This window comes from Syngnathoides biaculeatus, chromosome 3, assembly GCF_019802595.1.
Source record: "Syngnathoides biaculeatus isolate LvHL_M chromosome 3, ASM1980259v1, whole genome shotgun sequence".
NCBI lineage: Eukaryota > Metazoa > Chordata > Actinopteri > Syngnathiformes > Syngnathidae > Syngnathoides > Syngnathoides biaculeatus.
In genome coordinates, this window is record NC_084642.1 from 18726347 (window position 1) to 18738710 (window position 12364).

At 39.6% G+C, this 12364-nt stretch overlaps 1 protein-coding gene across 1 annotated transcript; it reads left to right on the forward strand.

Moving 5' to 3' along the window:
* The first annotated feature begins 1471 nt into the window (after positions 1-1471).
* On the forward strand, positions 1472-2448 carry LOC133497961 (profilin-2-like). The gene has a single exon (XM_061814259.1). The coding sequence runs from the start codon at positions 1619-1621 to the stop codon at positions 2036-2038; it is 420 nt and encodes a 139-aa protein (XP_061670243.1). The 5' UTR covers positions 1472-1618; the 3' UTR covers positions 2039-2448.
* The last annotated feature ends 9916 nt before the right edge of the window (positions 2449-12364 follow it).

Here is a 12364-nt window from a genome sequence, read left to right on the forward strand (position 1 = left end):
CTAAAAAGACCACATGTAGAAACCCTGAAACTCAAAGAAACGTGCCCAATTTAATATATTTACAATTATTATTTTATCACTTCATGAGCTGGGGGGGGGGGGGGGTCGAGGAGAGAAACGTGCCAAAAAGGGGCCGTTATTAATTTTTTTGGATAAACCAAGTGCTGACAACTTTGGAGAATTCGCCATTAGATTATGAATTTAGCTGACGTTGTAGTAAAATATTGTACTGTTTTTATAACATTAAAATAACTTATTGTGTAAAGCTGTCCTCTAATTAGAACTCTCCACTGGTGTTACAAGTGACAGCAATGAAAATGTTACCATTCAGCTATGAACTTGACAACATTTAATGTCAAATCTAAAAGGAGTGCTTTTAAAATATGAGCTTCTTGAACAAGGAATTCTTCATGACGTTAAAGTTCAAATACTCTAAATGACATCAAGCAAGGTGCTGATCATTGCCACTTTTTTTTTTAACGTGAATACTGACAACCTTGGAAATTTTTCTATTTCTATATACAATGCTTTTATATCATCAAATTCATGCACAATACATTTTCAACTGAAAATTTAGTTATGGGAACATTTTTCAGAAATTTTCAAATATTAAGGCAGATTATGCAAAACATTGTGTAATATGTAAATTCCAACTATAATATTTACATAAGATATGAAAAGATTGTTGGTATTATACTCCCACCCCTATAATTATGACATCAACCCGGTGATGGCTTACACCATTAGTAATTAAAACTCATTAATTACAGTTACATCACATAAGTTCACATTTCTGCTCTTCTCAATAAGGAAGAAAAGTTCGACACTTGCATTATCTGTAAAACGCTGTCATGGCTTGTACATTTCACCAAATGAAACATTGATGTTCCCCGCCAAGCCACCATCCTTCTTGCTGCACCTTTTCGCAGACAATTGTGCTTTTTGCTTGGCAATTTGTTCAGAGCCAAGATGTATGGGCAGCGTGATTAATATTTAAAATCAAATTTGGCAAAAAGACATAGATGGATGCGCTGCCCTGGGGCTGTCGTGGGAACTCCGGCACAGGTACATCCGTGTGAAACTCTCCACGATCCATTAATTCTACAGTTACAATTTACTGGGTGGACTCTGTTGTTTGATCGAACGAACTGTCACTTCTGTGTTATTAAGGCACAATGTAAATGATGCGTTGCCTTATGATAGAGAAAGGTATGGATAATGTCAGGCTGACGCACAGCTACACACGCGACAGTCAACACAAGCCAAATTAGGGTTTCCCTAATCAAGCATATTGTGGAAGCTGGAACACTAGGTGGAAAAAACGTGACTTTCGATGCTGGTAAGTAAGCGATATGATGACAACATACAGCCCTGCGATGCCACGTGACCTCATAGGCGGTGATGTCACACAATGTGACACAATACCATGCATGCAATGAGCAATGCTTTTAAAAGCGGCGTGATTTAGTCAGGACCGCACCCAAGCCTTTGTCTGGCCGCAGTGCCTTCTCTTGGTTGGTGAGTTCACAAGAAAGCTGGGGATTTGACGAAGGCAACTACAATCCAAGAGAAGTCTACAGCGTTGTCTCATTTCATCTTGGACTCATCTACATTAAATATGTCCTGGCAGAGCTACGTGGAGAGACTGATGGCAGAAGGCACCTGTCAGGATGCGGCCATTGTTGGTTATGGTGACGCCAAATATGTCTGGGCATCACTAAGCGGCGGAACGTTCGCCAACATCACGCCCGCCGAAATCGATGTGATGATGGCAAAGGAACGTGACTCTTTCTTCATCCAGGGTCTGACTTTAGGCAATAAAAAATGTTCTGTACTCAGAGATAGCCTCCACGTTGATGGTGACTGGACCATGGACTTCCGGACGAAGAATCAAGACGGAGGGCCAACATACAATATTTCTGTAGCCAGAACTGACAAAGTATTGGTTATGGTTATGGGGAAAGATAGTATCCATGGAGGAGTGCTCAACAAGCAAGCATATGTGATGGCTGACTACCTGAGGAGGTCTGGATACTGAAGTGGCCCTTTTCCACCAACCTACGCGTCGACCTGTCAAACACATCTTGTCCTCGTTGCAAGTATTTTTTTCTTCTCATTCCCCCCCAACCCATCTTAGCACATTACCTTGATCCATACACAAGAGGAGCTGACGACTTCATGAAGACCAAAAAAATAAAAGCCAATGAACATTTTTCTTTCGTGCCCACTGACATGACAAGTCCCACAACGTACCCTCTCCCCTAGAGAACCGCATTGCCTTGTTTTGATTGTAGTACTTTTCAAGCAGGAGCTCGTCACATCTTTTTTCACCTTTCACAACAACTTGGATGAGCAGCTGCATGCTTATCTGTTGCCTATGTTACTCTTCTCATAATACATGTACACACACACACACACACCCAAAACCAATGGACATTGGACAGTCAAAATCTTATTCTTTTGCCAGTTTCTGTATTGTGTCTCATTTATAAATGGCTATCATTTTGTTGGACAATATACTTTCTCTGCTTTCAAAAAAAATTGGTTTCCTTTTTTTGGATCAAGTGCAGAAAAAGCTGATACAAACGTTAAATCTGTGGAAAGCCTGGCTATATTTGAAATTACAGTATGAGTTGACTGACTTTCCTCTTTTGCGATAGTTGAGTTCACTTTCACTGCCCGCACAGGCCTGTTTCCTGATGGATTTGTTGAACCCCAAAAAAATCACACAAGTATTACTTGATTAGGTGTGTGTGTGCATACACAGCATCAGGCCCTGGAAAGTTTTAATTAATTGACGGTTATAAGTACTGTATATCCATCCATCCATTTTCTTCCCCTTCGCGGAGGTCATTTCATGGGGGATGTAGCTTTAGCATTGAGGCCCTGACCTCCCTCTCACCAGACACTTCGTCGATCTTTTCTGGAGGGGATCCCAAGACGTTCCCAGACCAGCCAGGAGTCCTAGGTTATCCCTGAGGTCTTCTCCCGGTGGGACATGCCTGGGACACCTCACCAAGGAGGTGTCCTCATTAGATGCCCGAGCCGCCTCAGTCTCTGTGGAGGAGCAGCGGCACTATTCTGAGCCCCTCCCTGATGGCCGAGGTTGTGACCCTATCTCTAAGGGAAACCTATGACACAGTGTGGAGAAAACTCACTCCAGAAAGACAGTAAGACAGATCATAAGTGCCAAATACTTAGTCTAAAATAAAAGCGTTTAGTCTCTTACATTCAGCATATCAAATTTATCGACTATCAGTTATTGTGACTAAAAGTCAAGAAATATCCAGACCAAGGTTGTTGCTGCAATCACGTGCAAAAGTGTATTTGATAGAGGATGTTAAACAAGTACCAAAGAGAGAATGTGAACCACACGGAGAGATCCCTAAATGAATAAATACTCAGTACCTTTTATATAGTATGACTTTTCAATGAAGGTCAACAAAAGGCAAGAGACCCAAAAAACAGTAGTTGTGTCATAGGCAGATGCCGCAATTGTTTATATTTTCAAGGTGCCATCCTGTGTCAAACGAATGTTACTAATTTTGTGAATAGATTTTTTTTTTTTTTTTTTTTTTTTTAGTTTATGGTAAATTTGGCAGTTCATAAGGTATATGCAGTTTCTAAAGGTGACTGTTTATAATGTTTACTACCAGATGGTAAGGTGCATACATTTCTACACTGTATTTGTTTTTCAGTCACACGTTTTTAAAGTAGGATTGGAAGTTGGATTTTCTTTGGGCCTTAATAAATTGAATTGTTTGAAAACTGCATTTTGCATTTTCATGGGTTTTCTCTAAGTAATATTAGAATTGGTCTCATATAGTCAATAGTCTCTTCTTGCTTTGTCCATATTCCTCTAAAAGAAACACTAGACTTGTTTTTTAAATTGTTTTAGTTTTTTTTCGCATAAACTAGGCTTGTAGTTCTGGAGAGCTGTGCTGTGTGCTGTTGTAGAGGGCACTTGTTTTGTGGTGTCCCTGTAGAAGATGCAGTTACATTGGCCTCATTATGTGTTTCCCTCAAGTAAATTGATGTCAGACAAGAACATTCACAGCTAACGCCTTCACTACGAAGAAATACTGCATTACGTGAGTGATAATAGGCTACAGCTAAACTAGATGGAAAGTGAACATGAATGTGACTTTCTACATCCCCCCTGCAGTCTCCTCTGTTCTTGTGATGACTTTTATTAAAAGTAGCCACTTAACCAAGACTTACAAGAGCCAAAAAAAGTGACAGCCCACAATTAATCTAAGCTCATTTAATATTTTCATTAACACTAAATGTAGCATGTTCAGCTGCCCCAAGCAGCGTGATGTGATGGGTAAAAATGGAAAGATTTTTTTTTTTTGTGTAGGTGCATGGTGTGCATGTTCATGACCATAAAAATATTCTTCTTCTTGAAAGTATAAATGACACTGTGGTAACCAGATGTTCATGCTAATATTGGCTGGTTCTTCTCAGAGAGCCATGCTGCCCCAATAAATTGGTGGGGGTGTCAACCATTAAAGATAAATAATTATGTTCCTTGAATGCACGCCACATTTTTCCTCATCAGGAACAAAAAGGGGCGTAACTGATACGATTCAAGATTTGGGAGTTAACTGCTAAGTCCATTTGAACACTTGCTAATCAAAACAGCAGCAGGTAAATGTTTTCTCAGATAATAATAATAATAATAATAATTCATTTTCCCTCACTCGAGTAAATAAAGGCCTATGACCCCTATTTTCAGAAGTACAGTTCCAAACCTGGTTTTATGTGTGATTTAAAAGGCCAAACTGGATGAAGCACACTTTGGGAAGCATGTTGAGCTTTATTGAGGTGGCGAACATTCCAGGAAAGAATGACACACATGCTGGAAAAATGAAAGCAAAATTATAATGTCTTAAAATAAGTTTCAGTGGGTCCAAAACCTCGACACGAGATGACTATTAAGCAGCTGCACCCTCAAACTGATGGATAATATAATGATGCCGCTATCCCACAAAATTATGTGTCCCCAAATCGTCCTTTTGACTTCTTTGTTGTGTAATAATCATAAAAATACTCAGATTAAATAAACACTCTACATCTTCAGAGCTCCACTTTTGTGTGACCTTCTATTACAAGTGTTGCTTCCATTACCAATATGGATACAGCCAACTATATCCTGTAAATGCTTGTTGCCATGGAAATGTGCAACCTTCAACATTTGGGCATTTTTTTTTTGTGTGTGTGTTGGCTGGCAAACTCTGCTGTAATTAATCACACAGATGACTTAATGAGCAATTACTGCATGTGTTATAAGTTCAGCTCTTGTGCTTGCTGGCTAATTGTCATGTCTAAATCTGACAGGCCCATAATTAGTGTTATTACATGATGACATTTTTCTTGTTTCTGCAGCCACATATCCTCTGTAGAATTGAAAAATACATTTTAAATGGGTAATTTCAAACAAAACTTGGAATGCCCATCATACAATTTGGAATTAGTCATCTACCCCCCCCCCCCATTTTTTTCAATCATTTTTGTTTAAAACTGTCAAAATACTGCGTATTTGACCGTAGTACATTTGGTCAATAATCATTGACAAAAGTCATGTCTCGCTGCCGTGTTCATGTACAGTACATCTCCTTTGATTTTTAAAAGAAATGCTACTCTCAGGTAATAATTTGTGAAGCGAGGGTGCTTTCAAGTTTTGATAGCAGTTTTAAAACCACGCAACTTCCCCTCTTTGAGAAGACCAATGTACAGTATAGACGGAGTTACTGTAGATGTTTGCATTCAAAACCGCTTGCTTCAAAGTTCTAATTCAGAGCAATTGTATTTTATTTGTCTATCATCCAAATGTAGCTAAAATTTCAATAAAAAATATTTTTAAAATTCTCAAGACAACAGAAATGAAATAAATTAGCGTCAAAGTCAGTTTCGAGATTTGTTTCGAAATGTCACTTAGATTCAGCAAGTTACATAACTCTGTGGAATGTGACGTCACACCGAGACAACATTTAGTCAGACAGTGAAAAAGCTAGCAAAGATGGTAATCGAGGAAGTGTGTTGTATACGGCTGTTCTGCGTCATACGCTGACGGAGTCAACTTACATGAATGGCGGAATGATGAACAGATGGGCAGGTCATTGACCAGGTTTAAAAAGACAAAGCTGGCGCGTCGGACTTCCAAATCAAAGTGGACAGTAATATGTTCCAAGCATTTCACGGAGGACTGCTTTGAAAACCTGGTGCAGCGTTCACTTGGCTTTGGTAGCAAGTAAGTACATACTTGTTCAATTGTTTAGTATTGACAAGTATCTACCTCATTTTAAATGTAAGTACAATAGCGATACAGATATGTCAGCTAATATCCGTATTCATGTGATGTTCAGGAGGTGACGAAATCAGACACTTTACAAAGTTAGTGTACTGTTGATGCTGAGGTCTTCCTGCAATTCGACTACGGCGGTGTGTGCTCTCAGGTGTTTGGTGCATTATTTAAAGTATGGGCTAAATGCATGTAACTATAAACATGTGATCTTTAAACGCAGAACGATACCAAAAGTTTCGAGTTTTGTTTTACGCCGACTCAGTCACTAGTACAACAACAACAAACGACTCACTGTTGTGTGCAAGCACCATCAGACGTTTAAACACGTTTGAATTAATTATTTCGTCAACAAGGTTTACGGAGATCTCTTGAGGCACCTACCAGTCTGTGTTTTGGGTGCGAAGTTCTACGTGAACTTCATCAGGTCTCGCTGAATCCTGTCTTTGTGTTGCGTTTGTCAACTCCGGTTCGAACATGAAAGGTTGAATTACACTTGAGGTCCTACTCACAGCGTGTATGATTGTCTGCGTAGGAAGCCATTGTGTTTACTGGGGTTGTCTTGGCGTGACGTCACACGGCAGCAGCTTCTACAGAGCCTCGGTTTGAAACAGACATCGGAGGCATTCGGATTACAAAGAAAATGTGCACTTTGGTGCTAATTTATTTCATTTCTGTTGTGTTGAGAATTTTTTAAAATATTTTTTTGTGAAATTTTCGCTACATTTGTATGATACACAAATAAAATAAATTTCCTCCAGATTAGACCTTTAACCATGTTTAACTTGTAATTGTAACTCACATATAATCCATTTGGAGTATTTAAAAGTCATTTTCCTGGCTAACTACAGTTTTCCATTTAAAATAGTTTTATTGCTTTCACGTCTACATTCATAAAGTCCAGAAAAAAAACGGGCCTGTGTTACTGTTAAGTTAATGACGGTAACAATTTGGACCCACAAGCAAATTATTACTCTTTCCTCAATTTCAGATGGTAATTTATTCTTCCAAATTTGAACACAATGCATTATGGGATGCTCAACAACCTTGCAGGTTCTGTTGTATGTTTTATATGCAATACACACAAACACAAGAAATGTAGTCGATATATTTAAGTTTAGTCATACAAAAGGTCAGGAGGGGTAGGCTACAGCTCCCCTGAAACACAAATGACAACGAGCACAATATAAAATTAATGAATGGATACTGGATTTATTTTGGATACAGCTCATTAGGCTCTCAATAGATGATATAGGTGTACCTAATAAAGTGTCCAGTGAGTGGACAGCATTAAAATGGGCCAGGATTTGCCAGATCACACTCCGGGTTGTTTATCAAACACTGACCAGCACTTTTTTGCATCGACTAAACTAAACGGCTGACTTATTTTTACCCAAGCCGAGTTGCCAGTGAAAGCAGTCGCTGGAGGAGCTTAGAACTGCCGCAGCACATCTTCCCTCTTATCTTAATAAGTAATGAGGCTGCCATGCGCTGACAATGAAGTATTCTGAAAATACTTGTAATGTATGGCTGCAAAAGGAGAGGTGGGGCATTGATGTATGGCGCAAACACCGTGGAAACAGGCGAAATATTAATGGAATGCTCCCCCACCTCCATCCACTGGAGTTAATGCGTGCGTCTGATTGCATTGAAAAGGGAGAGAATAAAGAGATGAGTGTGGACTGATGGACGCCAAGCTCTGAAACCAACATAAATGGTTTTTTTGTAAGCATGACTGCAAAAACTGCTTCTGTTTTTTCCAGAAAATTTTGTGCCCTAAAGTGGGACTGATTTTCCATTATTATTTATTTTGCTCCTAGCACTGCAATTTTTCCTTTCGCTTTTCAGTGACTTGTGCATTGACGACAAATCTTTGATATTCTGTACACAAGAGGACTAAAATTTAGTAGTATCAGGGCCAAGCTAAGTGTGTCATGTAACATTGCAAAAGAAAAAAAAAACGGATGAGAAAAATATTTTGGCAAACAAGGTGTTCGATGGAAATATATCCATTCATCCATTTTCTTCACCGCTTATCCTCACAAGGATCACGGGGAGTGCTGGAGCCTATCCCGGCTGTCAATGGGCAGGATCCAGGGTACACCCTAGACTGGTTGCCAGCCAATCGCAGGGCACATGGAGACAGACAACAGTCGCACTCACGATTACACCTACGGGCAGTTTAGACTCTCCATTGAATGTATTTTTTTGGGATGCGGGAGGAAACTGGAGTGGCCAGAGAAAACTCTCGCAGGCACGGGGAGAACATGCAAACTCCACACAGGTGGGTCCGGGATTTGAACCCTGGTCCTCAGAACTGTGAGGCCAATGCTCTAACCATTATCTCCACCTTTTGGAAATATATATTATAATCAATATAATAAGGAAAAAGGGTAATCATTTTTTTCCCAGGGTGATGTGAGGAGAGCTTCTGTTTTTGCCCCTGCAAAAAAGTCATAATAGCAATAGTAAAATTAAAATATTGTCAAAATAGTCATACATACGTATGATTAGACTTATGGAAATATTTTCCATGTTTTACAAGACTATTAGTGCCACAATAAAATAAATTCAAAACTTATTTCAAAATTGGGAATTTTGTTTATGCATATGAAGCTTTTTAAGTTATGAGTAATTATAGTTGTAATATTTTGAGGAAAATAATTCTATCGTGAAACGTGTAATGAACAGTATCAAAGGAACCTTTTTAGAATACAGTCAGAATATTACAATAAGTGCTTTGAAATGCTTTTAAAGGTCAAAATTACATAAAGCTAAACTATTATGAGCGCAGTTGTAACTTTACAGAAAAGTCATTTACATTTGATTTGATGAAATTATTATTTTTTTAATTTTTATTTATATTTTATTATGAGAGCTGTTGTAGATAGACAATCTCAATATTTTCAGAAAATGAATCATTTTATTATACAGTGAAGAAAATAAGTATTTGCTATATTGCAAGTTCTCCCACTTAGAAAACATGGAGGGATCTGAATTTTTCATTGTAGGTGCAAAATTGCCGAGCAGCTTGGTGAAAAAAGGTCCACTGTCGGAGAAATCATGAGAAAATGGAAGAAGCTAAACATGATGGTCAATCTCAATCGGAGTGGAGCCTCATGCAAGATATCATGGCTCCATCACACCATGACGTTCTGGTCAGCGTTCTATAGCGTTTGAGGAAACGTTGTTAGTCGCCCATGGTCGCCGCGATAGCGCCGGAAGAGCGTTGTTTGAACGCTAGTGGACGTCAGTGATCGCTGGGAATTGACGGAGAACGCCGGTCCGGAAAAAAAGTTTTGAACATGCACAAAAGTTCTCTCCGAGACCAGCGTTCATCAATGTTTAATTTTAAACGCTGCAGAATGTTCAAGAACGTTCGTGGAACGTTTTACGAATGTTCGCCGAGCGTTGCACGCGTTTGGCTATCGTTAGTCGTTACTGTAGCGTTACTTAGTTGTTACTTAATCGTTTGCTTTGCAGTTAACGACTCACTGGCGACCTGTCAACGACCACTGAACAATCCCGTAGCGCACACAACGTGCAACTAAAGTCAAACGAACATCCTTTGGTGTCCATTGAGCGTCAATCGAGGGTTACCCGAACGTCCATGTATATGGGTATATAAACCAATGCTTTGCATTCTTACTTGCAGCGCTAGTTGCTGATGTCCGCACCCCACCTTTTTTTCGTCTAGGCGGCATGATGCTTATTGTTCAAACTCACGAGAACAACTGAAGTGAGTATGAAATTTCCAACGTTTTCGTTCCCGTTCCACTGTAAAAATTACACGTCAGCAAAACGCTATTCTGTCGTTATTCGCCCGTTTAGTCACATGCTCAACACGCTCGTCTAACGTTGACAAATCCCTCGTCACTCGCCAGTGACACATTAGCACACGCTAATGGTTTTTAGGGGTATCTTATTTGGACGCTGTTACACGCTTCTCGTGCGTTAGACACACGTTAAGTCATGCGTTTGACACACGTTAATCACATGCCAGATGTGTCATCTGCGTTTGAGAACGCTGAAAAATAGAACGATTGAAATGTTCAGAGAACGTTGACCAGAACGTCATGGTGTGACGGAGCCTTTACCTTGTGGGGTCTCGATGATCCTTAGAAAGGTGAGGAATCAGCCCAGGACTACACGACAGGACTTGGTCAATGACCTGAAAAGAGGTGTGACCACCGTTTACAAGGTGACTGACTAAGACGTCATGGTTTGAAATCATGCATGGCACGGAAGGTTCCCCTGGTGAAACCAGCACATGTTAAGGCCCGTCTTAAGTTTGTCAATGACCATTTGGATGATATAGACGAGTCATGGGAGAAGGTTTTGTGGTCAGATGAGACCCAAGTGGAACTTTTTGGTCATAATTCCACTATCCATGTTTGGAGGAAGACAAATAATGGGTTCTAGAACATCATCCTTACTGTGAAGCATGGGGGTGTTTTTCTACACGTGGGACAGAACGGCTGCAATGTGTTAAGGAGAGGATGACTGTGACCACGTATTATGAGATTTTGGGGAACAGCCTCTTTCCCTCAGTCAGAGCATTGAAGATGGGTCGTGGCTGGGTCTTTCAACATGACAATGACCCGAAGCACACAGTCAGGAAAACTAAGGAGTGGCTCCGTAAGAAGCATCTCAAGGTTCTGGCGTGGCCTAGCCAGTCTCCAGACCTAAACCCAATAGAAAATCTTCTACAGCCCAGAAACCTGTCTGATCTAGAGAAGATCTGTGTGGAGGAGTGGCCAAAATCCCTCCTGCAGTGCGTGCAAACCTGGTGAAGAACTACAGGAAACGTTGGACCTCTGTAATTGCAAACAAAGGCTACTGTACCAATTATTAACATTGTTTTTCTCAGGTGTTCAAATACTTATTTGCAGCTGTATCACACAAATAAATCATTAAAAAAAATAATACATTGTGATTTCTAGATTTTGCTTTTTAGCTTATCTCTCTCACAGTGGACATGCACCAACGTAGAAAATTTCAGACCCCTCCATGATTTCTAAGTGGGAGAACTTGCAATATAGCAGAGTGTTCAAATACTTATTTTCTTCATTGTAGATCCAGTACAGTGAAAGAATCTTTGTAGCTTTATGACAGTACTGTAATTGTGAGGGAAACAATTAGTCTTTTTTTTAAAAAAAAAAAGTATTTACGAGAATCAAACAGTAATTGTAAAGAAAAGGCAAATCAAGAAAAAAAAGCTACGACTGGTTACATCCGTTTGTAAGGGTCAACTCTTGCTGGTGTATAACTATCCATGGAATCCATTCAAATTTGTAACGATCAGATTTTTACATTTTTGTTGTTAAAACTGTGCAAAAACAAAAGACTATTTTACAAGTTATTGTGAAAAATACATCAATCTTACTGTATGACAAACTGCAAGTTTATCGTGGTGCTAGTCATCACAGTAGGAATGGTTGGGCTTGAAAGAGGTCTGTGTAGCAATAACGTTAATGACTCATTGAAAAACAATTATGAATTTATCCATTCACATTCCAGATAACTCTGTGATCAACATCTGTATTTTGAGATTTCTTGCCAATTATAAAACAAATGCTCCTTCCTATGGTTGGTCGACTCTTATCATATGAAAAGACCACAAGGGTGCAGCAGTGTAAAAGGAAGGGGCCTGCACATATCACAGCACATATGAGAAGGATGTCAATAGTAAATTCACCAATTGACCAAAATGGAAGTTTTTTTCATACATTTATATGATTTCAGCCCGCCTCAAGTGAGTTTTTGGAGACTGCACCAATCATAATATATTGGGGAATTACTGCTGCAAGACATAGCAATGTTGCATGGAAATAACGTGCAAAAAAAGATGTGGCGTAAAGCAGTCTAAGAGCCGGACCCAGGAGACGAGGCCTAAAACAACAACGCTGACGCGCAGAATTAAAACGTTCCGTTTTGCGAGTGGCGGTGGCATCCAGAAATGCCATTCAACTCCCGGAAAGGTCAATAGTTAAAATAACTTTTGTCAAGAGGAAAAAGAAAACTTGGTGAGAGCGTGGCAAATTGCTTCCAGATTGGTGC

Bases quoted from the DNA above. Each gene is read 5' to 3' on its own strand.
- LOC133497961 (XM_061814259.1), top strand. From the start codon at position 1,619: ATGTCCTGGCAGAGCTACGTGGAGAGACTGATGGCAGAAGGCACCTGT.